Source organism: Puccinia triticina, chromosome 14A, assembly GCF_026914185.1.
Source record: "Puccinia triticina chromosome 14A, complete sequence".
Taxonomy (NCBI): Eukaryota; Fungi; Basidiomycota; class Pucciniomycetes; order Pucciniales; family Pucciniaceae; genus Puccinia; species Puccinia triticina.
The window spans coordinates 1,887,654-1,908,835 of record NC_070571.1 but is presented as its reverse complement, the minus strand read 5'-3'; the positions used below and the strand labels follow the sequence as shown (position 1 = coordinate 1,908,835).

The window sequence follows — 21,182 nt, the reverse complement described above, 5'->3', positions numbered from 1 at the left end:
CCATTTCAGATCATTTCCCCCGGCAAATTTGAAATAACCGGAGAAGCTTGATAATTACACCAGCTCCGCAATCACACAAAGTCTATCTATCAATCCTGTCAGCGATCGCCGCTGATCGTCAATTACCAGTTTGTAACAGATCGGCACAGATCTGACACCCATGCGCTAAAAAAAGTTGCTCAACTGGGCACAAGTTGACATCCGCAAATACTGGAGGACTTCCGAGCCTCGAGGGCTTCCCGTCGAGATTTACGTCCAGACCCTGCACAGCCAGATCTGCAGCCTCTGGGACTGCGTTTCCCCTCAAAAGTTTACATAGATTCTCAGGGTCGAATCCAAAGTCCGCAGGCTTCAGATTGGACGGGATCAACTCCTCCACTGTGATTTTTCGCAGCGAAACCATACATGCACAAGTTACAGTTCAGACAAAGTTTACACCCAAGCTATGAAATCCAGTATTTGTAGGGGAAGAGAGATGAGAGCTTGTAGAGCACTCTGCCTAGTTTTGATTGGCATACAGTGTACCTCAAGACAACCAAGGATATAGGAAAGGTATGAGAAACTATTCAACTTTCTCTGGTGGAAGCAAACACTTTCTGGTCATCATGGCTTGCCAGAACTCGGGCGCATAAGCTCTGGGTAAATGGCCAACCCTTTTGAAGCCTGCTCGCGCCTGGAAGCCAATCTCCGAGGCTGCGGATCTGATGTGGCATAGCTGATTTCAAGAAATCAAAGAAAAAAACATCGTCAGTTCGTCGAGATCCGTTTGAGCTTTGAGGAAAGGATGGATTGATTCAGAGCAGAAAGAAAGCTATTTACCTCATTAAAAACTACGTGAAAGGGGAAAAAGTTTTGCTCAGGTGCAATTGCCGCCAATGCAGAAGCCTGAATCCAAAAATCATCACAGAAAAATATGAACCAGTAAATTTTATCGGTGTCTGGGCACTAGGTAAGCATAGAGAAACAAATTCACTCTGAGATTGTTGTATTCCACTTTTCCTTTACCCCGGAGAAAAATAAGAGATTTAGGATCATGTTTGACTGCTTCAATAGCATTGTCAAATTGACCATCAATCCAGAAAGTCTTTCCAGCAGCTTCGAAGTTCGACCTGTCTATCTTCCCATCCTTACATGGCAAAGTCGGGTGGTGTTGACCATCCTTGAATACAAAAGCCATCTGGTATTGGTTGAAGCATTCCTAAACCATTATTTAGATCCAAAAAAAAAAACCCCATTATTTTATCAATCAGAAGTTGTATTTAGAGCTGTAGAGAGAAGCCGGAATGGACTGTGGCATACTTCAGCATTGGACTTGATGAACTTCATTAAGGCGCGAGCATCGTGCAAGTTGGACTTGACGGTTTTCTCGAATTTCAGCCATGGCAAACTCAGAACGGGATCGTTTGATTCCACTTTTAGATTCTTCAATGTAAAGAGAAACTTTCTTGCTTCTTCTTCGCCAGTGATTGCAATCGCCTCTGTGAATAAATTTCAGTAATCTTGATCATACAACCCCGGAGGTACAAAAACGACAACTTTGCGTTGCCACTCACCTAAAACATGCTCCCTTTTCACCTCAAGATATTCCTTCGCGATTCCTCTGTCGCCATAGTTCCAATCTCCGCTTCCCTCATCCTTTGAGATGTCAACATAGGATGTCCACCATGGAAGTGGAATCACTCCCCTTACAAGTCCTCCAATAGCTTCCTCGAATTCTCTCTTCAATTCATAATCCGCCTCTGCCTTCAGGATTATCCCTGAAACCCCCGGTTTGTCAACAACATGCTGGTACTGAAAGAGGTGGTAAGAAAAATTTATCCCCGTACCTTGCTTGGCTGCATCCAAGCATTTAGTATAAACTACGATGTGATATTTTGAAAAAGCATGTGGGTTATCAATACCAAGAATGAATCAGTCGTGTTAGATTAAATTGCTTACCGTAACCAAGCTTCATGGTAAGTGTATGACCTATCCCGAATAAGTATTCGCAACTTGATGGAGAAAATTGGGGTGTAATTTTTCGACACCAGTCAGTCACGACAAGCTAAGTCGTGGAAGGGAAGTCACTCACACTTTGTGCATGCGTGAATAGCGACCGTAAGCCACTGGTTGAAATAGTGACACAAGCTGAGCTCTTCTAAACTCCCGCTCAAAGGTTCTATTTTCCTTTTTAAGCGTCAAGAAGTCCTGGACTTTCATCGTTGGTAAACATGAACCTCTCCCAGAGGCAGCCATCGTAACCGTATCTGCATATTCCTGTCTTCATTTAACGGAGCTCAAACCTTTTTTTATATATATTAAGAATGAACATTTGAATTCGGGAAGCGTACCAGAAAAAAAGTTGTTGTATCTTTCCGTGGGGAGTTGATACTCTGAATCAACCGCGTTGACAAAGTTTTCGGTGAACGCATCATCCCAAATTACGATTACCACGTCACCTAAACACGTGCAAAAAAGAGCAAAAGAAAGCTTTACTATTAGGAAAAAAATTCATCTTAACTTCATTATGGATTGAATTCTTACCATCGTAGTCGCCTGGAGAGTCAAAGAACATGGCTAAGTCAACAGCTGTAATCTGATTTCAAGGATGAATCAAAAATTACGTACCGCCAGAAAGGTAATCAAGCAGGGATTTCTTGCCCTGAATCGAACATACTAAAACATCTTCGTAGCATGCTAACCGCTGATTGATGACAGCCTTGACTTTCCTTGCGTCCGTTGGCTGCAACGTGTAAGGTGATCAGCTGTAAGCTAAAGATGAAGATTTGTTGAATGGCAACATTTGAAATACTTACGAGCACACATGGAGATCTTGCAACAACGCAGCTTCCTTTCAAGACGTTGACCGGAAGAGACGTCGTGGGATCTCTGCAAAGTGGAGCTCAACACGTCGGCAAATATTCCTTTAGGGGCCGTTCGAAGTTGTAAGATTTCTCACCTGAACCGAGAGAGCCGTAAAAATACTTCCCCCTCTTTCAACGTGCCGGTTCTGGAGCCGGTGGCCAAGATGTCAGTTGCAACAGAAACAGCAACCAAGTGGCCACGACAATCTGTGCTTACGGGTCCGGTATGGCGTAAACAGTCACGCTAGATCCCACTTCAACCTTGAAGTTCATCTTTGAAGGAACATATTTATGTATTAGCCGAAAATTATTAAAGGCTGCTCAAATGAAAGACCACCAATCAAACCAAAAGAGCTTTGTAAATACCATTTTCTCACAGATTTGTTTACCGGCATAATTAAGCCTGTCGACAACCCGGTTATTGCGAGCAGAAAACCCGCTTTTGAGCAGCTCAACGATCTCTTCCATTGGACTGTAGGGACGGTTAGAATATCTTTCCCAAGCAAATCCGTCCTCATCCATGTCCTTGCGTATGTAGCTATTGGTTACCGTTGCAAGCCGTTTGGCTTTGATGTTCAGCAGGTGACCATGGACCTCGAGTGCTTGAGCTAGAGTGACAGGATTCGTCGACGTGAGTTCATCCAACACAGCTTTGAACGTCGCCCTTTGACGGTCCGTAAACACCGAAACCGGCACATTTCTTGAAACGATGACCTAGAAACCCATCACGTCAGCTCGGCCCGTGGAGAGCTCCAAGGAACCTGTGCTCGCATGGCCAATAAAACTGCTGAAACTCAACTGGGATTGATTGTCTGTTGACATGTCCGGTTTTGGCACGAGTGGAGAAGTTGCAGATGTTGAACATGATTGGATCGTCTGCCGTGCGCCGCACATCACCTTTCCATTGGCTTGCACGAATCTCGATCCAGTGAGCACTTTTGTCTTGATCTCGACTCAGGTACCATAATCCTGTTAAGACGGAGGAAGAGAGAAAGAAAAAAAAAACTATCAGATGGCCTGAACAAACGCGTCTAAAACCACTGATAAAACCAAATTTTGATTTACCTTTACTTTTCAAAATTCGTGCTTGGTACGCAGCTGAGACGTGAGATGCAGGAAGTCAAGCAAACCTGCCCCCAAAATTGTTTTTAGAAGATTTGCATTTGCGTACCAGGAAGATGATTTAGTCCCAGAGTTTCCTTGATGCTCATCGCAGCTCCCCAGCTGATAGCAGCGGCGCCGTCAGTCATTAAAACCTCGTCAGTCGGCTTGCCGAATTTGATCTCGATGCGCATGCGTGGAACAACGATGTCGCATTGGACCTCCTTCCAGCGTCTAGACGATTTCACGTAGACCGGGATTTTAAATTGAAACTTGAGGGACTTCATCCCTTTAGTGCTGATGTGATCGTTATTCCAGACTTGCAGGAAGATGTTAGGTGGTAAACCGACTGGGTCAAACAGAGCCCACGTATACTGCTGTCCAACATAGTTGGATTCGGGCACCTTGTGAGCACCTGATATTGCCGCTGAATTTTCAAAACACGGCAAGAAAGGCAGCCATCAGAATGACACAAAAAGCTGTGATTTTCCTTCAAGAAAAGGAGACACAGTTTGGACATACAGGGGACATAGGATAGCTGCAACTTGTGTGCTATCTCTGACATGAGCTCCCGGGTGATGCGTAATGAGCTCGTGCATATATCCGGGACGCGTCGAATTTCGCATGGCTTGAAGGCAACACTTGGAGTGGTTGTCGAAAGACCAAGCTGCAATCGCGAATTCTGCTCCAGGAAACTCAAACAGTTGTCACGATAAACCTTTTCTCTAAAAAAAAAAAAGGAAATCTGCATGGAATTGACGTACAAATTTCGAGATCTTCATGGTGTAATTGAGGTCGACAGGCAATTGTTTGTTGATCATGTCCGTCATATGAATTGGCTTCTTAACGTGCATTGGTGAGGCGAAAAACCAGACGGTTTCCTACAAAGAAAGAATCAATAAAAAAAACATACCAAAAAGGCTCAGGTTACTTACGTCCTTGACTAGGGCTGAGCGATATACCCTCTGAAAGAAACTGATCGGCCGATGAAGAAACTGCCATATCTCATTCCCGACCCCATGTCTTCGACCAGTGTATTGGGTAGAGAACAGAAGCGCCTCACTGAGATGGAATTGGATCCAACAATCAGAGCCATACGTCCTCAGGAGTTCGTTTGAAGTTGCCAATCGAGCATTCGTCATCTTATACTTCCAAGTGTAATCGACTATATCCGATGATAGGTCGAAGGCGAAGCGGACCTCGCCGGAGCGGATGAGCTTCTCGATTGCGCTCTCGACGCTGGAATCGTCGCCTTCGGACTGCATCTCTTGTTTGAGCTGGTCAATCACACTCGACAGCTGTGTGTCATAGTCGTACTCCAGTCCGCACCCCGGCACAATCGCGCTGAGGTTCAAAAGGCGCGGGTCGGTCGGAAGATCACTGGCGAGCACCTTTTGTTGGTCTTCGCCGGGGCAGACAATGATAGATCGAGCCACCTCCCATTTGATGAGGTGGTTGTTGAGCTGGGATAGCTGCAGATCCGTTGGCTGGTCAAAGTACCTCGTAACACTTTCAAGATTCTCATTTCCTACCAACCGCAGCACACGAGAGTCAGTGTGCAATCTGAATGTGCCAAAACAAAAAAATTGTAGGGCTCACGGGTGTAAGGAGCTGTGCGCTCGGCGTGAGCTCTCTCTTCAGGATCCGGAAAAGGCTCGATCTCTTCTATCTCCGCCGCCTCAATATTCGGTTTGGCATCGGGGACTGGCTTTTCGCTCATCGTCACGCCAATCATCGGCTCTACTAGAGTGTAAGACATGGTGGGCTAGGCACTATATTTCGCCTTAGGTGCTGATAGATGGGTTATCTCGCTTCCCGGATGGCTGCAATAATAAGACTCAGAATGATTTGGATTCGTGGGATGGGGAGGGTTGCGATTGCAGGAAGCTGCCCGCCTTAAGTATTCTGGGCTTCCTTGAGTTGCACTTGGCAAGAGGAGAGTCCATCCATATCTTGGTACAGCGGTCCTGCCCCATGTCAAGAATATCACCTCCAGCTGGAATCCAGACCGGGCAACTCAAGGGCAACGCGCGCAACCAGTATCCTCTGATCCATCATATGCGCCCGATATCCAAGGCGAATATGTCCAGTCATCGGCTTGTGTTGAAGCCGTCGCCCGGGGTAGCGATGGCAGTGACTTGATAAGAGTGGTACATATTTATCGTGCTCATACCACCCCGTCATACTACTGCTCATATTGCGACATGGGTTATACTCACGCGATCGACATGTATCAGTCACGACCTTATCAACGCTTGCCTTGAATTTGCAAAAAGACCTCCGTCAAATCGCCGATCACCAGCTTACATAAATACATCGCGCAACGACAACGTGGATTCAGGGATAGCGACGACGGTGCTATCAGTGCCCAAAAACCCTTCCGCATATGTATCCCCAGGACCCAACGAGCTCCCTCCATTGCGGCCATCTTATAGATGTCCACAGATGTATCGATGAGACACCACATTTTCATCTTGTTCATGTGCGTGCTGTTGGGCTTTGGAAGGTGGCGAAGCCGGAAGCACTGCCCCGAAACGGATATCGGTGTTCTCAGGAACCAACTCGCACGATCCCAGGAAACAGCGATATGGCATTCAATTCTCGTACGATGAAATTAGATAAATATGTAAATGCAGCCAGGCGAAGAAGAAAAAGGACCTGAAGGAGACCGGGAGCATCAGGGTTCAGGTCTACGCATTGGGCATATCTTAAGACATATATGTACTGTCTTGTTCATCATACCAGGCCTCGAAGCCCAGGGCTTTTTTTCCTTCTGACAGAAGTGTTTTTCCTCGACCCGGGTTGCCCGCTCCGGGGAGCCCCCGAGCTAGGGGGGCCGGAGCCGCAGAGTCGATCCAGCCGAGCGAGTGCACGCCGGTCGACTCAAGTCGCGGCAGACGGAGGAGCGCGAGCTCTGAGCGGGCGGCTCGGCGACAGAGGTCGGCGGACGCTCCGGGGAGCCCTTCCGCGCGGATCCGCACGCCCGGATGTGCCCGCCAGCCGGGGGGGAGCTATCCACGGCGGCGCGAGTGGGTCGGCGATGTCGATCTGCCGATGGAAATTCTTGCCGGGTGCATGCCGCGATGATCTTGCGGCCGTGTGGGAGCTTGGATCCAGCCGGGCTGCTTCTTCTCGGCGATGGCGCTCATCTCGCACCTGGGACTGTCTGGAGCCATTAAATACGGAGAGCGATGGGCACGCGCCGCGCCGGGCGAGACCCCGCGCCGCTCGACCTTGCCCGGACGCCCAAGCAGGCCGTCCATGTCTCTCTCAGCTGTTCCTCCCCGGCAAGAGAAGGGACAAGAAGACGGCTGGGCGCGGCTCGAGCCGAGCGGCGCAGAGGACGCGGGCGGGAGGCGGCGGGTCGGGGAGACACACAAGCAGTACTGAATATCGACAGGAGAAAAGCGCAGAGGAAGCGTATGCACACACAAACACTACACGGCCCATGAGAGCCGAAGAAACGCGAAGACCGAGAGCCCAACAACACCAAAAAAGGAAAAAAAAAAAAACGACGGTCTGAATATGGAGACAACAACAGTGGGAGGGGGGGGGGGGGGGGGGGGTTAGAGGAAGTAGAAGAGTTTGGGGACGGGGCGGTTGAAGGAGAGGGCGGACTGGGCGAAGATGACTTTCCAGATAAAGGCGACGAAGGCGATGCCGATGAGCAGGCAGCCGAGGATGACGATGGCGAAGACGGTGAAGGGGGCCTGGGAGCCGTCGGCCAGCCTATGGTTCTCCATGTCCCCGTTGGCGGGGATATGGATGTTCATGGAGTGCAGGCCGATGAGCGTGTTCATGGGCAGGACGATGAGCGTGATGAGGTAGAGACGGATGATGATGACGTCTTGGGCTTGCTTGGCCGAGTGCAGCCCGACGCGGAGGATGCCCAGGTAGGCCGAATGGGCATTCGAGAGCAGGGTGTCGTAGAACGAGAGCGCCTGGCTCAGCCCGACGATGTGGTCTGTCTCGCCACCTCCTCTCTGGTCAGCTTCTCTCTTTCTGCGATCGTTGGTGGAAGGGGGCAAAAAAAAAAAAAAAAAAACAGACCTTGCAGGTCGCCCAGGTAGAGCCCGATCTCCATCGACCGGCCCTCCGGCTCTCCCGCCCGAGCCCCCCCGCCACCCGTCGGGCCGACGAAGCCATCGACGCTCATGCGCTTCCGGAGAGCCTCGACGGTCTGGTGTTTCTGCGCAATGAGGCGGGCGAGGGAGACGACGAGTCTGCGGTTGGTCGTGATCCGAGTGAGCATCCGAGCGCGCTCGATCATGGCGTCCGACTTCAGCCGCTCCGCTGCCCCCGCGCTCCCGCCGCCCGTCTCACTGCTGTTACTGCCCCCACCTCCCTTCGCACGCCCTCGCCGCCCTCGCCGGCGTCGTCGCCTTTCCCCTACTCCTCGACCCTCCTGCATCTTCAGACCTAGCGGGTCCGCCAGTAGGTACTCCTCCATCTTGTCCGTCTCCGCCTCGATCAGCTCGAGCACCGGGAAAAACTCGTCCACGATCGAGTCCATCAGTCCGTACGCTATCCAATCTGTGTACCTGTCTCAGCATCTCTCGGCAGTCATAAGAAGGGAGGCGGATCGCAACGTACGCGGAGAGACGTGGCCGGTGTCGGTGCTGAAGCTGTGTATTCGTTCCTTGACACGGTCGATGTGTTTCTGTAAGTTCTCGAAATGGAACTAGCAGAGGAGCGGAATAGGATGAGACCCGATGGGCGAGAGGAGGAGTGTAGAAGAGAGAGAGAGACTCAACGGAGATGATTCCGTCCCTGAAGACGACGAGATACATGTTGACCGCGCCGACGCCTACGCCGTCCAGGGTCTTGTTAAGGCTGTGGTCGGCCGTCGTCTGGGCGGTCCGGGATTGAGGGTCAGCACGCGGGTCGGGGCCGTGTTCTTGCAGGATGGGGTGAGGGGTGGGCGAGTCGCGCACCTGGACGATCTTGTTGGGCTTTCTGCGCCGCCGGGCTGCTCCCGGCCGGCCGGCGCCGTTCTTCCTGCGCCGGATGATCGAAGAGAGCATGATTCCGTCCTTGGAGCTGTTGAGGGTGCGGGTCTTGAGACTGGTGGTCTTTCCGGAGTCGGCGCCAGCCTTCTCCTCTTCGCGCGCTTCGCGCTGCTCGACCCGTTCCAGTTCCTGCGCCTGTTCCTGCTCATCTTCATCTTCATCTTCGTCGTCCTCGTCCTCGTCGTCGTCTTTGTACTTGAAGCTCGACTCGTCCAGGCCTCTGAAGCAGATCAGGTAGTAGCCCAGGCTGTGGAAGGTCTCGGTTTTCTCCCGGGTGTCCTGGTGGAGGATGTCTTCGATGGTGAGCGGATGGAGGGGGAAGATCTTGCGGAGCTGGTGCATGTCTGCGCTGGTCGGACAGGTGATGTCGAGCCACCACGCGGAGGGCTGGGGCGGGGTGTTGTCTGCTGGTGGAGATGAGCTCGCGGGGCCTGAGGGTGTGGGGGATGGTGGTGGAGAGGGGCGGGGGGTGGGAGTGTTCTTGGTGGGCAGGGTGGGTGTGGGTGATTCGAGCAGGAAGAGTCTTCCGTCGTTGTTGAAGAGCAGCTTGTGCATCGGGTTGAGTGGCTGTTTGCGCACCTTGGGCAGCAGCCTGAAGGATGGTTTTTCATGTTCGATGGGCTCCTTCGCTGGCGGGATGTTTGTTGTTGTTGTTGTTTGATGTTGCTGGCTGAGCTGCTGCAGTCCGAGGTCGGCTGGGAGTGGGTCCTGTTGGGTTGTGGTATTCCAGTAGGCGAGGAGTCGTTGGAGTGCTGGGGTGATATCTGAGGAAGTGAATGCGTCGTAGGGCGGGGGTGTCTGCTGGTCGTGGTTGCTGGGGTGGGGGTAGTCGTGCTGGGTCTGGAGGCTGGGGGTGATGAGGGTGAATTCGGATGGCTGGGGCTGGTCCTGGGGGTGTTGTTGTTGGTGGTAGTCGTCGTCGTCGTCGTCGTCGTCGTCGTCTTCGTCGGCTGAGGATGAGGATGCTGAGGGGGATCGTTCCCGCCAGAAGCGCCACCAGGGCGAGGGGCTGCTGCTGCTGGCAGTCGACTGCCCGGAGCTGGTGCTCGCCATTGGGGGATTCCTGGGCGGAAGCGGGCGGACACTGGCAGCCACACACACCCAGACACAAACAGCATACATAAATACTGGATTGCAAACGACTATGTATGTATGTAACACAAAACGAGACCAACAGACTGCTGCTGCTGAGAGAGAGAGGAAGAGGAAAGCTGCAACGAGGGAGAAATCTAAATATGTAGAGCGAACAACACTCAAGACCCAGGCTTACAATGCTCCTACACAGAGCAAACATCAGCACAAAACAGATCAACACGCAAATCGGGAACGACAAACCGAATCAACCGCAGGGTTCCACCACCACTCGAACCCCTTCAACGCCAGCGCATACACAATCAACGCATTGATGCTCGTCCCCGCATCCAACGCACTCGACAAGATGTAGTTGAACTGCACCACTCCTCAGCACTAACACACCACAGCCCAGCCGGAGAGACGCGGCTTACGTTGTGGAACCAGACCGGCCGCTTCCGCAGGGCCCAGTACTGCGAAACGTACGCGCAGATGAACCCGCCGACGATGCTGCATGTGTACCAGCGTCAGATTGGCGCGCAGACAGTCGCAGATCACTCTAAGGGCTGACTCACATGTTGTTCGGCTGCCGCGGCGGCTGGATCGAGCCATGCAAAAACACTATCACACACACCAGAAAGACAGATCAACATAAAGAAAGGCGGAGGGGTGGATGGACGGACGGACGAGGGACGCTGAAATACTCCCACGACCATTTCGGATACCGCTTGGACAAGTACCAGGGGATGAACGGCAACACGGCCCCCAGCGGAATGCCCAGGTAGAGATACTTGTATTTACCTAACAACAACAACAACAACAAAAAAACACTCAGTGGTGGCCGACTGGATGGAGAGATCATCGGGGACTGACCGGAGAAGAATCGGAACGGCCCAATCAGACCCCCTGCGATCACACGACCCACGCCAAAAGAACGCGAAGCATGGATGAAATGAGGCCCGAGAAGCCAATGATCGCAGTAGTCGAGATGGCTTACACACGACGCTGCCAGAGTAGAACAGCTCCGGTTTGCGCCCGGTCCATTGCCCGGTCGGGTCGGCGATCGTGCCGTCCAAGTACTCGCGCTTATCAGCAATGACGAGCCGGATGAAGATGTAGTTCACCACCCCACCGATCGCGGTGCCCAGGACCCTATGTTCACAACAACCGTTCTGTCAACTGGCATCGTCCTGTGAGAGCCCATCTCCCAGCATCCTTGTCGGTATTTACTCACTGACTGATGAACATATCCTTCGGCGGGATTTCTGTCCAGATAAACAAAGATGTGCAGCGAGATCAGCGGCTCTGAACCCCTCCCTTTCCAGCGCGTGGCGATAGGCTCACTAGCGTATATCCCTAGCTTCAGATCGGCGGCCAGATCCAGACATTGGTGCATGGTCATGTAGCCGTATCTGCGCTCTCAACACTCGTCAGCACCAACTTCTCGACTGCAAGAAAAAAAAAGAAAAAGAAGGGGGGCTGACACTTTGAAGACCACATTCGCAAGCGGCTTGCCACTGCGAAAAATCAAAACGAAACCCGATCTCGAGTTCAGCACAACATACAAAAGTGGAATTGTGATTGACTGACGGGAACAACAGGCCAGCGGTGAGCTCGGCTATCATGAAAGAGCGGAAGATGAGCAAATAGCGTAGATACGAAACAAGTTAAGCGCACGAATACGTACTGATTGCGTGCAAGCCTATGGCGGTGTTGGAGGTCGCCTTAACTGATCGGAGATAACATCAAGGCTGTTATTCTCGCTACACATTTCCAGAAGAAAAAAAAAGTGTGGACGCACTGATACCTAGGGGGATCGTAAAACACAATGCCTTTTTTTTTAAAAAAAAAATAAGAGAACGCAAGTAGGCAGGGGTTTTCTTTCGGTGGATTTTGGATAGCAAAGGGAAAACGTGCAGTACCAGAGCTAGTGCAACCGCCAGTCCCCACACTGGTATCTGCATACCAAACAATCTACCCTCAGAAAATCTATACTATATCTCTCTGAAGGTCAGTCATGAAAAGGTGGCTTGCCTGGAGAGGATAGGCGACGACCACATAGATTGCGGCGATAGTCATGCTGGTGCCAATCATGATGTACCACGAAGCGGGCACTTTGGCATAGCTTTTCTCCATCATCTCGACGTGTGCATCCTGTACACAACTCGAGATCAACAACAAGAGAAAAAAGGGTACGGTGGGTGGGATGAGAGAGAACAACGGACGGTTGACGCTTTGGTCCGCGCGTCCATGGCCATCCGGATGTCGTCAGAATGGAACAGGATCACCGTTGTGATGGCCGACGTCAAGACTGCAAATCCAATGCCGTAGTAGCTGGTGGGAGTAGATACAAGTGATGTTATGGTACATGAATGATGTCAGCAACAAAGGGTAGTCATGTTACCAATAATGGTTATGCAATGGTAACACACAGTGCAAAGTAGGGTGTCAGCTGGATGGGGCCCATTTGGTTGTATCTATGCAGAGGTGGGTAGAAGGGATTAATTGACCAACTTACAATAGGCATCATGTAAGAATAATCCAAAGCTCACTTCTCTAGGTCCAATGTTAGGTCTGGCTTGACCACTGCCCCAACGTCGTACTTCTCATATTTGGAGTTGAAGAGTCGCGACGAAACTGCATTGTCGCCAAAGCTTTGATACTACGTCGAGGATCCGAATTAGATAAACCATGCCGCCCAAGCTAATGGTGGTCAGAAGTAACAACATACATTCCAGAAATCAAAGTACCAAAGCACCGGCACCTACCCAAGCAAATGTTGATCAGAAGTACAACATACGTTCCAGACATTGAAGGACTGGCACATACCAATATCCACATCGACCATACCAAGCCCGCAAAATAGTTGCATGACGAGTAGAAGGGTGTTTGGAGCGAGATGGAAGTGATAACTGCCCAATCAAAACTCAACGAAAACATGCCCTATTGAAATATATCTAGGGCCCAATCAGCATTTTTTTAAGGAGAGGTCACAACATGCACCCATCCTCTCTGTTACAATTGTGTGTGTGAGAGACAGAGAGAGACTTACAACACCGGTGTCTAGATGGCTCATCGAAAGTAGCGATAAGTAACTTGACAAGGAACTCTGGGACCATGAAATGGAACGAAATGGGGAGGCAAAGCTCTCGGATACCATCCGAAATGGGGAAAAAAAGAGGGTAAAAAGGTGAGAGTGTGTGTCACTCACAGGCCGATCCAAGGACTCGCATAAACGTGCTTCGATTGTTGATTAGACAGAGCACTGCTATACTGCTCAGCGTGGGGGCGAAGACGGTTGGAATGAACTGTATAATACGGCGGAAGGGGAAACAAAATCAGCACAATATCCAGCGTGACGGAAAAAGTCAGATTTTACTAACCTGGTAGAGTGTTATGAGGACGAAGACGACCGAGAAGAATTTGAACTTCTTGGCCATCAGTAGACGATCTTCAGCGGGCGGCCTGAAGGAGCTCATCCCGCTCGAGCGCGAATGCAAGGTGTTGTACATGGTCATCACCACCAATGAGGAGGGCCAGACCATGTTGGTTGGCCGGACCAATAAGCTGTAGGTCATCCCCGCAAGACCGAATCCTATCAGCTGTGTGCTGAGGACAAGTAGCAAGCCGCCTACATGTCCAATGTCACGCTGTTTACACGACGAGAGAGACAAGCGGTCAGAGGGTCAGCTGAAACGGTTGATCTGTGTATGTACTGACATGGTAGTAAAGGTCCTGGACGGCCACAATGTCACCCGCATACGAGCTTCCCGAAGCCCCCGAAGCCAGGACGCCGATCAGCAGATGCTCCTTGAGCGTAAACGGGCCGGGGTTTAGGCGGAAAGACCAGCGTTTGGTCAAGGAGATCGTGGCATTGGGAAGCAGCCGTTCGAGCGCCTTGCCCACTTGTGTAACCGAGCCGCCAAGAGGTGCAAAAAACAGGCCAAGGGTAAGATTGAGGAGGCGAGGAAGAGGAAGGGAGGGACGGGAGTACTCAACTGGGGTAACTGACGAGGATGATGAGGAAGATGTTGAAGCCGATGCCGTTGGACTTGAAGAAGAAGATCTGGCCGACCGCCGCGCCGGTGCAGCCGAGGAAGGAGCCGAGCAGGAAGACCCTAAACGAGAGCGTTGTGGCCTTGCTGTCGTCCTCCAGACTGACGACATTGGCGACGATCGGATTGGCCGGCGGCGAGCGCGACCGATGGCGGAGCGGGATCGTCTCCGTCTGCGATGATGTCCCGCTCACCTCCGCATGCTGCTGCTGCTGCTGCCACTGCTCGTCCTCCCCGTCTGAGCACTCCGATCCTGGCCGGGCGCCGCCCGCCTGAACGAGAGGGATGGCCTCCTCTTCGTCCACCGTCATATCGCCAACTCTGTGATCGGACTCGAGTGCCGAATAAAAGCAGCTTGCAGTTGGGAGACCGTCTGGGTCCCGGGCCACGTCTGTATTTTCCGCTACTTCAGGTCGTCGGGCTTTCGAGGCTGAACTTTCTTGCGGATCGGGCGGAGTTGGCCGTGGTGGCTTGCTGACACGTCGCGATGGAAGGAAAGGCCAGCGGTGGAAGTCTGCTCTTGGCAGTGTTCACAACCCCCGTTGCACCACTCCAACCTTTCACTGATCACACTCACGAGGGAACACACAACCCCTGAAAGCTGATGCACTTCAACTGGTAAAGAGCAACCCGCATATGTATGTACATATGTACAAAGTCTATTTCGACAGGCATACACATTGGGAACCAATTACAAGCGTTACGGGTGAACAAAGCAACTTTGCCAACCCGTGTGCCGTAACGGTGTGGCTCCCCCCCCCCCCCCCCCCACAGTGAGATCTGGTGCCAACAAGGACTAAATTTCCTCGTATCCGTTCGACATACAACTTGTCCCAAGTTGAATATATCGCAACGGGTCCAGTTTCCTTTCTTCTGGATAACGTGTGATTCATGATTGGTATCTTCAACATCGTCATGTCACACCTCCCCTACATAACTCTCTCAATTTAGCCAAGAGAAATACATTTCACGGCTTCTTGTAAGCTTTCTTGCTACGTGGCATCGATACAGTTACTGAGTCTAGTGTTCTGAGATCTATGTAATTGAGTGTGTAGTGGGGAATGGGATTTCTATTTGGTGTCTTTGGGAGAGGTTGAAGCAGACTTTGTGACTCCTTTGGATTCCAACAAGCGACCCAGTTCACCCGACCGATGCATCTCCATCATCATATCGCAGCCACCCATAAATTCGCCGTCGATATAAACCTGAGGGATCGTAGGCCATTCACTATTCACAAACAGGTAATCAAAAAATGGCATTCAAACTCTCATTCGAGTAGACTGACTAAAAATAGGGGGAAAAACTAACCTGAACTCCTTGATTGATTGCCGAAGTTCGTTATCTTCCAGGCAGTTGTAGGTTTTCATCTTCTCTGAAGGAACATCGTGAAGCTCTAGCAGTTGGACCACAGCTCTCGAGAATCCGCACTGAGGCATCTTGGGAGTACCCTTCATGAACAAAACGAGCGGGTGAGCCTTAACGGCCGTCTGAATCGATGACCGGGCCTGGTCGGACAAGGCTCGCTGAGACTGGGAAGTCGGCCCTCGGAGGCTGGATGTCGCTGCAGCCCGTGCAGACTGTTCGGTCGAGCGGGAAGATATTTTTCGATATTAGCAACTGGACCCACTCGGACATCCGATTGATCGACTTACTCGACAAGACCTGAGAACACTCGATTGGAACAAGGAGAGCGACATGGTACTGGTGGTGGAATTTCGTTCGGCGGGTGGCACAGTTCACCAACGGGGAATACCAAATGACATAGGTGGGCACGGTGCCCCCGTGCTGAGTTTTCCCAAAGGCCTTGTTGAAGGGGGCTTAAGTGCAAGTTGAATACGGCGCGCATATTGAATTTGAATATACAAAACAAGACCGGACCCATCTCGGGCCAGCACAAACGACAGCTGCAATATCACCCCAGAGTTTATCTCCCGACTGAACCCACCAACCTCATCGAATCATGCCGTCAGACATCGAAATGGAAGCCCCAGCAAGCAACTCCAAAAACGTATCGGAGAAAAAATCATCGAAGAAACGCAAGTCGATAACTACCGAGGCTCCGGAGTCAGAGAGCACAGCCCAACCAGCCGAACCGGCTAACTCAAACAAGAAGAAAGAGAAGAAGAAGAAAACCACTGAAAAAGAAGCCGACACCGAATCTTCGAAAAAGAAAAAATCGAAACAAACAGCCGACGTTGAAACTGACGCCGACCAAGATCTAAACATGGACGCCCTAAGCCCTATTGCCCATCCCCTAGCCGACAAGAAATTGAGCAAGCGAGTATTGAGAACAGTCAAGAAAGGTTGGACTTCGATCCTTACATCATTTGTTTTACTTTCTTTGGACAGAAGAAAATTACTGATCTAGTTCGACTTGATATCCGAACAATTTCGATTGCTCTACAGGTTCTAAACAAAGGGCAATTAAGAGAGGCGTCAAGGAAGTGGTCAAAGCCTTGAGAAAGGGCGAGAAAGGGTGAGTTCAACGCTCGAAGACTGTGATCGAACTGCTTTCGGTGTCTTATGTTTGGGGCCGAAATGAATGTTTTGCTATCGACAATCAGGTTGGTTGTGATGGCTGGAGATATTTCACCAATGGACGTTCTAACACACATTCCTTTGCTCGCGGAGGAGAATGGATCTGGATACATCTTTGTGCCCACCAAGGTAAACTTCCATCCACCTCACAAGTCAGAACTTCTTTCAGACTGACTATGCTCGACCATCGTGATAGGAATCGCTTGGGGCAGCTTCCTCTACAAAACGGCCAACTAGCTGCGTGATGATTTCCACGTCCCGAGGCGGCAGCAAAGCCATGCAAGAAAAGTAATTTTCTCGTTCCCCTCCATTTATTCCTACTCCGCAGTCTCTCCGTTATTTCAGGCAGCAATCGAAGACCAGATACTCAACCATCTGTCATTTTCTCTCGGCTCGAATCAGATTTGCTGCAAAGAAAAAGGCACTGATTGAAGCAGATCCATCGAAAGCCGCGAAAATTCAAGCTGATGAAGATGAATATACCACCTCTTTCGAAGCTGTCCTTGGCGAAGTCCTACAACTTGTAAGTATCGTCTTATGCGACTTTTCTTTCCCAGCCATTCCCACTGCTTGCCCTACATTTACTCATCATTCTTGAAATTGTCAAATTTTTGCTAATCGTTGGGTGTTAATTTGGATTTTGTGATAATTCCATGAACTAACAATAAAAGAACGAAAAAATCTCTTTTTAACTTTCCTGTCATTTTCCTCCTATCCTTTATACCCCATCCTATTTCTCCTTGTAAGTGTCGGTCCGGTTGTTTCATTTTTCTTCTTCCCTCGCAAATACACATGATTTATAGCCTACTTGCGTATCCGCTGGGACCACTTTCAGCAAAGAAACCCAGAAGCAGCGTGTAGGTCATAAGTGGTATGTGTCAGACTGCTTCTGATTGTCCCCACTGTGACTAGTTGTGCATACATATCTGCTCCGATTGCCTACATACCCGGCCAGCCCGAGTGTTTTGCTGATAGTGATGTCCAAATGCTTCACGATTCACAAATTCAACCTCGCCATGTCACGCTCCGCGCCCCGCAAAAGCCTAGATTTACAAATGGCCTACCACCCTCAATTTATATTAAAGCTGAGGAAAATGTGGCTATTCGAAGATTGGCCCTTCGATCCTCTGGCCTGAGAGCACAGGGGCCAGCGGGACCCTTCCTCTTAGCCGAAAAGTCGCGATGACCCAAGGTGATCCTCCGCTCAGAGGCCAGTGAGCCATTGTGACACAACACTGTGATCAGATCAAAAATCAAAGATTACCAAGGTCGTTTCTATGCGAAACCCTTGCCGGCGTCCGTCCCTGGTTTTGCCCCGTTTGAAACTCGCGGCCATTGCCTCTGTGAAAATTAATTTGAAAATCACCAATATGATGGGATGGCTATGATGAAGAAGATGGGGTGTTGGCTTGTTTGGTGGATTTTCGTGCAACGCAGAACTTCAAATACCCCTCTAAAAACCCGATCGCCATCGACTTGGATTCAGACGTCTATGAGGTATTTTCCAGATTGTGGGAAGATGCTATAGATATAAAGCAGGAGGAGGCGGCCAACTTGAATCATCAACTGAAGTATTGCTCCCAAGCATCCTGTCATAGACCCGAAGATAAGATTTTGTCGCTTTGGTTTTATTATAACAACTCACCCAAAGCGCACACCTCCCAGCCCACATCTGAAACTTATCAGAATACGTCACAGTTATTTTTATTTGAGTAGTTGCTATGAATTTAACTCACCCCGAGAAAACAATCAAAAAATTTGACTGGAGTCATTTTTACGCACATCCGTTGGAAAACTTTGCGTGAGTTGACTGTTAACTGTTCCAAAATGTAGACGTATTCATATGTTCAAGGCCTATATATATTCCGCTGCTCTTTAATCTTTCCAAGTGCCGACTTCATGGCTGCATCCGGTGAATTCATTGGCACGATAGCTTTTCTCCTGGTCGGACTCGGGGGAATCCAGGTTGGAATGAGTTTTGTTTGCTCCTGTAACAATTCTCGAGAGGCTGATTCGTCCCACTCTCTCTACAAATGTTCTAGGCAGCCGCAGCTTCCAACCAAGCCGGATTACCTACACTTGCTTCAACTTCCACGGTGCCTAACATTCAGGTTCGATTCCTTGATAATTTTCACATGTTAAAGTCAGCGGCTCTAGGTTCTTACCGAGATATACCTCACTCCCATCGGATGGGTTTTTTCATTGGATAGCATTTGATGTATATTTCTACTTCGATGGGTTTGAGTCTACTGTTTTCCGCTTGGATTTTTTTTCGCGCTACGGGGGCTGCCTTCAACCCGTAAGTCACCTACTTCGATCATGACAAGATTTCTTTTTGGGAAATTTCACTAACACAAACTCGGGCTCATCCACAATATGACACGGAAGCAACGTATCTTTAGCGCTTCTGCTGACTGGTGTCATTACACCCACGCGTTTTATTCTGTATGTTGGCGCCCAACTTTCGGCTTCACTGGGTAAGAGTCACTGTTCTGGTCTTGCCTGATGAAATAACATCTTGTTATCAATTGTTTTTGGAATTGATTGGTCGGTTTTTCCCCAGTCGCGTCAGCACTTTTGAAGCGCCTGTTACCCGGTCCAATGTCCGTCGTACCAAATCTTGCGGTAGGAACTAGTGTTGCGCAGGGGATCCTGATCGAGGCATTCATAACATGTGCTCTAGTTCTTTCGGTACTCTTTCTGGCGGTTGAAAAACACAAAGCCACTTTTTTGGCGCCCGTAGGGATAAGTATTACTTTATTCGCTTGCCATCTTTTTGTAAGTTATTTCAATCTACCAGTTTGACTTGGATGTGAGGGGAAAAAGCTACCCGGAGGGATCAGGTTGGAACTGATTGAACATGGCATAATAGGCTGTTGTTTTCACGGGCGCAGCGATGAACTCGGCAAGAGCTTTTGGACCAGCCGCAGTAACAAACTCTTGGAAGGATCATTGGGTTTACTGGTGCGTGTCCAACATTCCAGATTTAGATGATGGCTGAAGATCACAAGACCCACTGCTAAAGCTTGAACTCGAATGATATCGCAGGGTTGGACCCACAATAGGCTCCTTACTAGCGATTACAATCTACATATTTATGAAAAAATATGAATATTGGAGACTGAATGAGGGTCAGGATACCGACGTTTATAGCGCATCTCCTGAGCTCTTCATTGCGCGGCCAATCAGCGAGGAAGCCCCCGGGCGTCCAAGGATTTTCAGAATGTCTAAATCCGTCGAGCGCGTCTGGTTCCCGGGCACGAGAAACAACAAAAACCGTTCGCCATCCGAAGCCTTCACAGTGGACGCGCATCAGGACGCTCGCCCTCCAGTATGAGCTTTTCTATGAAAGCTTTGGCAAATATGTTATCCAATGTATATTTTGTGCGTATCGAGCAAACAGGTCCGCTATATTTCAGCTGAAGAAAATAATGAATTGTAAAGAAGAAAATCCACGCGAAAGCGATGACGTCATCCATCTTTTCCTTCCCATACATTTGCATTAACCGGTGGACGCAAAGTGGATTCTAGAGATTGGGGCAATTGGTACACGATAAACGGTTGATGCAGCAGATAATTGACCTGCCATAAATCAAATGCGAGCGAACAAGATTTCTTTTGATTTTAGTAAATACATCAATAGCAACACAGCAAATGATACGATCAATACTAGAAAATAATTGAATGAGCAGGCGGAAAAGTAAGATAGGGAAGAAAGTCTCCGCAGTTTCTTTGGTGATGAGACATCTGGTCAAGTATGCTGTATCTGTGCCGGCGGTCGGCGAGGTGAGCCGGTGACCAGCTCTCCTCGTCGCCATTAGTGAGCGAAGTGAGTCGTGTGTGACCAGCTCTCGTCGCCCTGTCCTGGAGGCAAACCTTGGTCGGCGAGGGGTGTGCCTCGCCTTAGCTGAATTGGAGGTCAAGCCAACTTTGCTAACCACCTCCTGTGGGTACGGTTGGCTTAAGCTGCTGGTGAACGGAAGTTATGTAGGGCAATTAGCAGATCAGGCCCGACCCGGGCTAACCCAATTTTCACCCCGCCGCGGGGCATCACATTGTTTTCAACCCGTGGTATAGCGTAGGGGGCCTGCTTCTCCCTTTGCGCTCTTTGCATTATCCTCACCTCCCGCTACGCTTCCGGTAAGTAGCCAGCCAAACCCATGGGACAGCCTGCGCTGGAGTAATGCCACCCTGCGCAGACGCGTCGCCCGCGCATCCCAAGTCGGGCATTTTGTTTGAGTAGTTTCCCGCAAATATCTATGTTCCTGGACCTTGTAGATAGTTATTTTACCCCTGTTCATATCTTCCCTGGAGGAGAGGGTTGCGATTATTCGAAGGGTTGGCCTGGATTTCAGTGCGATGGTATGGAAAGGGCAGACCTACAGGGATACACCGTCGGTAGGTAGCAACACTCAAACGCGGTTGCTCATAGTTGAGAGCTCGAGTCATATTTTGCGGAGGTTCACTTGTACCGGCTAAGGTCTATCAGTTGAAAGATTCCATCGCGCGCGTTAAGCCTATAGTTGCTCCTTTCTCCGAGCTTCCCGAGTTTCATTGTTACTGCC

The 21,182-nt window shown here is 50.2% G+C and overlaps 4 protein-coding genes across 4 annotated transcripts; 2 read left to right on the top strand and 2 right to left on the bottom strand.

The window, feature by feature from the left end:
- Window positions 1–562: 562 nt before the first annotated feature.
- On the bottom strand, window positions 563–5,703 carry PtA15_14A159 (uncharacterized protein; the record flags this gene model as incomplete). Its single annotated transcript, XM_053162846.1, has 22 exons — window positions 563–715; window positions 820–885; window positions 974–1,198; window positions 1,300–1,478; window positions 1,554–1,635; window positions 1,690–1,757; window positions 1,827–1,859; window positions 1,939–1,991; window positions 2,072–2,246; window positions 2,331–2,438; window positions 2,524–2,535; window positions 2,608–2,722; window positions 2,796–2,868; window positions 2,939–2,989; window positions 3,061–3,116; window positions 3,210–3,557; window positions 3,643–3,812; window positions 3,909–3,941; window positions 4,015–4,371; window positions 4,880–4,909; window positions 5,008–5,472; window positions 5,544–5,703. The coding sequence occupies 22 exons, from the start codon at window positions 5,701–5,703 to the stop codon at window positions 563–565; spliced, it is 3,012 nt and encodes a 1,003-aa protein (XP_053026832.1).
- A 1,124-nt stretch (window positions 5,704–6,827) lies between these two features.
- Window positions 6,828–15,776, bottom strand: PtA15_14A158 (uncharacterized protein; the record flags this gene model as incomplete). Its single annotated transcript, XM_053162845.1, has 38 exons — window positions 6,828–7,106; window positions 7,178–7,330; window positions 7,655–7,908; window positions 7,995–8,477; window positions 8,538–8,625; window positions 8,699–9,008; window positions 9,150–9,374; window positions 9,630–9,841; window positions 9,951–10,037; window positions 10,133–10,140; window positions 10,224–10,230; window positions 10,289–10,402; window positions 10,459–10,534; window positions 10,600–10,645; window positions 10,898–10,930; window positions 11,022–11,176; window positions 11,259–11,289; window positions 11,369–11,436; window positions 11,509–11,541; window positions 11,615–11,642; window positions 11,712–11,753; window positions 11,826–11,856; window positions 11,947–11,982; window positions 12,059–12,178; window positions 12,250–12,335; window positions 12,455–12,501; window positions 12,577–12,686; window positions 12,756–12,788; window positions 12,854–12,967; window positions 13,077–13,087; window positions 13,236–13,332; window positions 13,408–13,674; window positions 13,745–13,929; window positions 14,024–14,273; window positions 14,358–14,553; window positions 15,184–15,306; window positions 15,388–15,656; window positions 15,732–15,776. The coding sequence occupies 38 exons, from the start codon at window positions 15,774–15,776 to the stop codon at window positions 6,828–6,830; spliced, it is 4,752 nt and encodes a 1,583-aa protein (XP_053026831.1).
- A 527-nt stretch (window positions 15,777–16,303) lies between these two features.
- On the top strand, window positions 16,304–17,309 carry PtA15_14A157 (uncharacterized protein; the record flags this gene model as incomplete). The annotated part of the gene is made up of 6 exons (XM_053162844.1): window positions 16,304–16,382; window positions 16,486–16,555; window positions 16,644–16,746; window positions 16,814–16,905; window positions 17,020–17,140; window positions 17,289–17,309. 6 exons carry the CDS (start codon window positions 16,304–16,306, stop codon window positions 17,307–17,309), a joined length of 486 nt encoding a protein of 161 aa, XP_053026830.1.
- Window positions 17,310–18,516: 1,207 nt separating this feature from the next.
- Window positions 18,517–19,954, top strand: PtA15_14A156 (uncharacterized protein; the record flags this gene model as incomplete). The annotated part of the gene is made up of 6 exons (XM_053162843.1): window positions 18,517–18,582; window positions 18,660–18,774; window positions 19,020–19,094; window positions 19,181–19,395; window positions 19,490–19,581; window positions 19,666–19,954. 6 exons carry the CDS (start codon window positions 18,517–18,519, stop codon window positions 19,952–19,954), a joined length of 852 nt encoding a protein of 283 aa, XP_053026829.1.
- Between the last annotated feature and the right edge of the window lie 1,228 nt (window positions 19,955–21,182).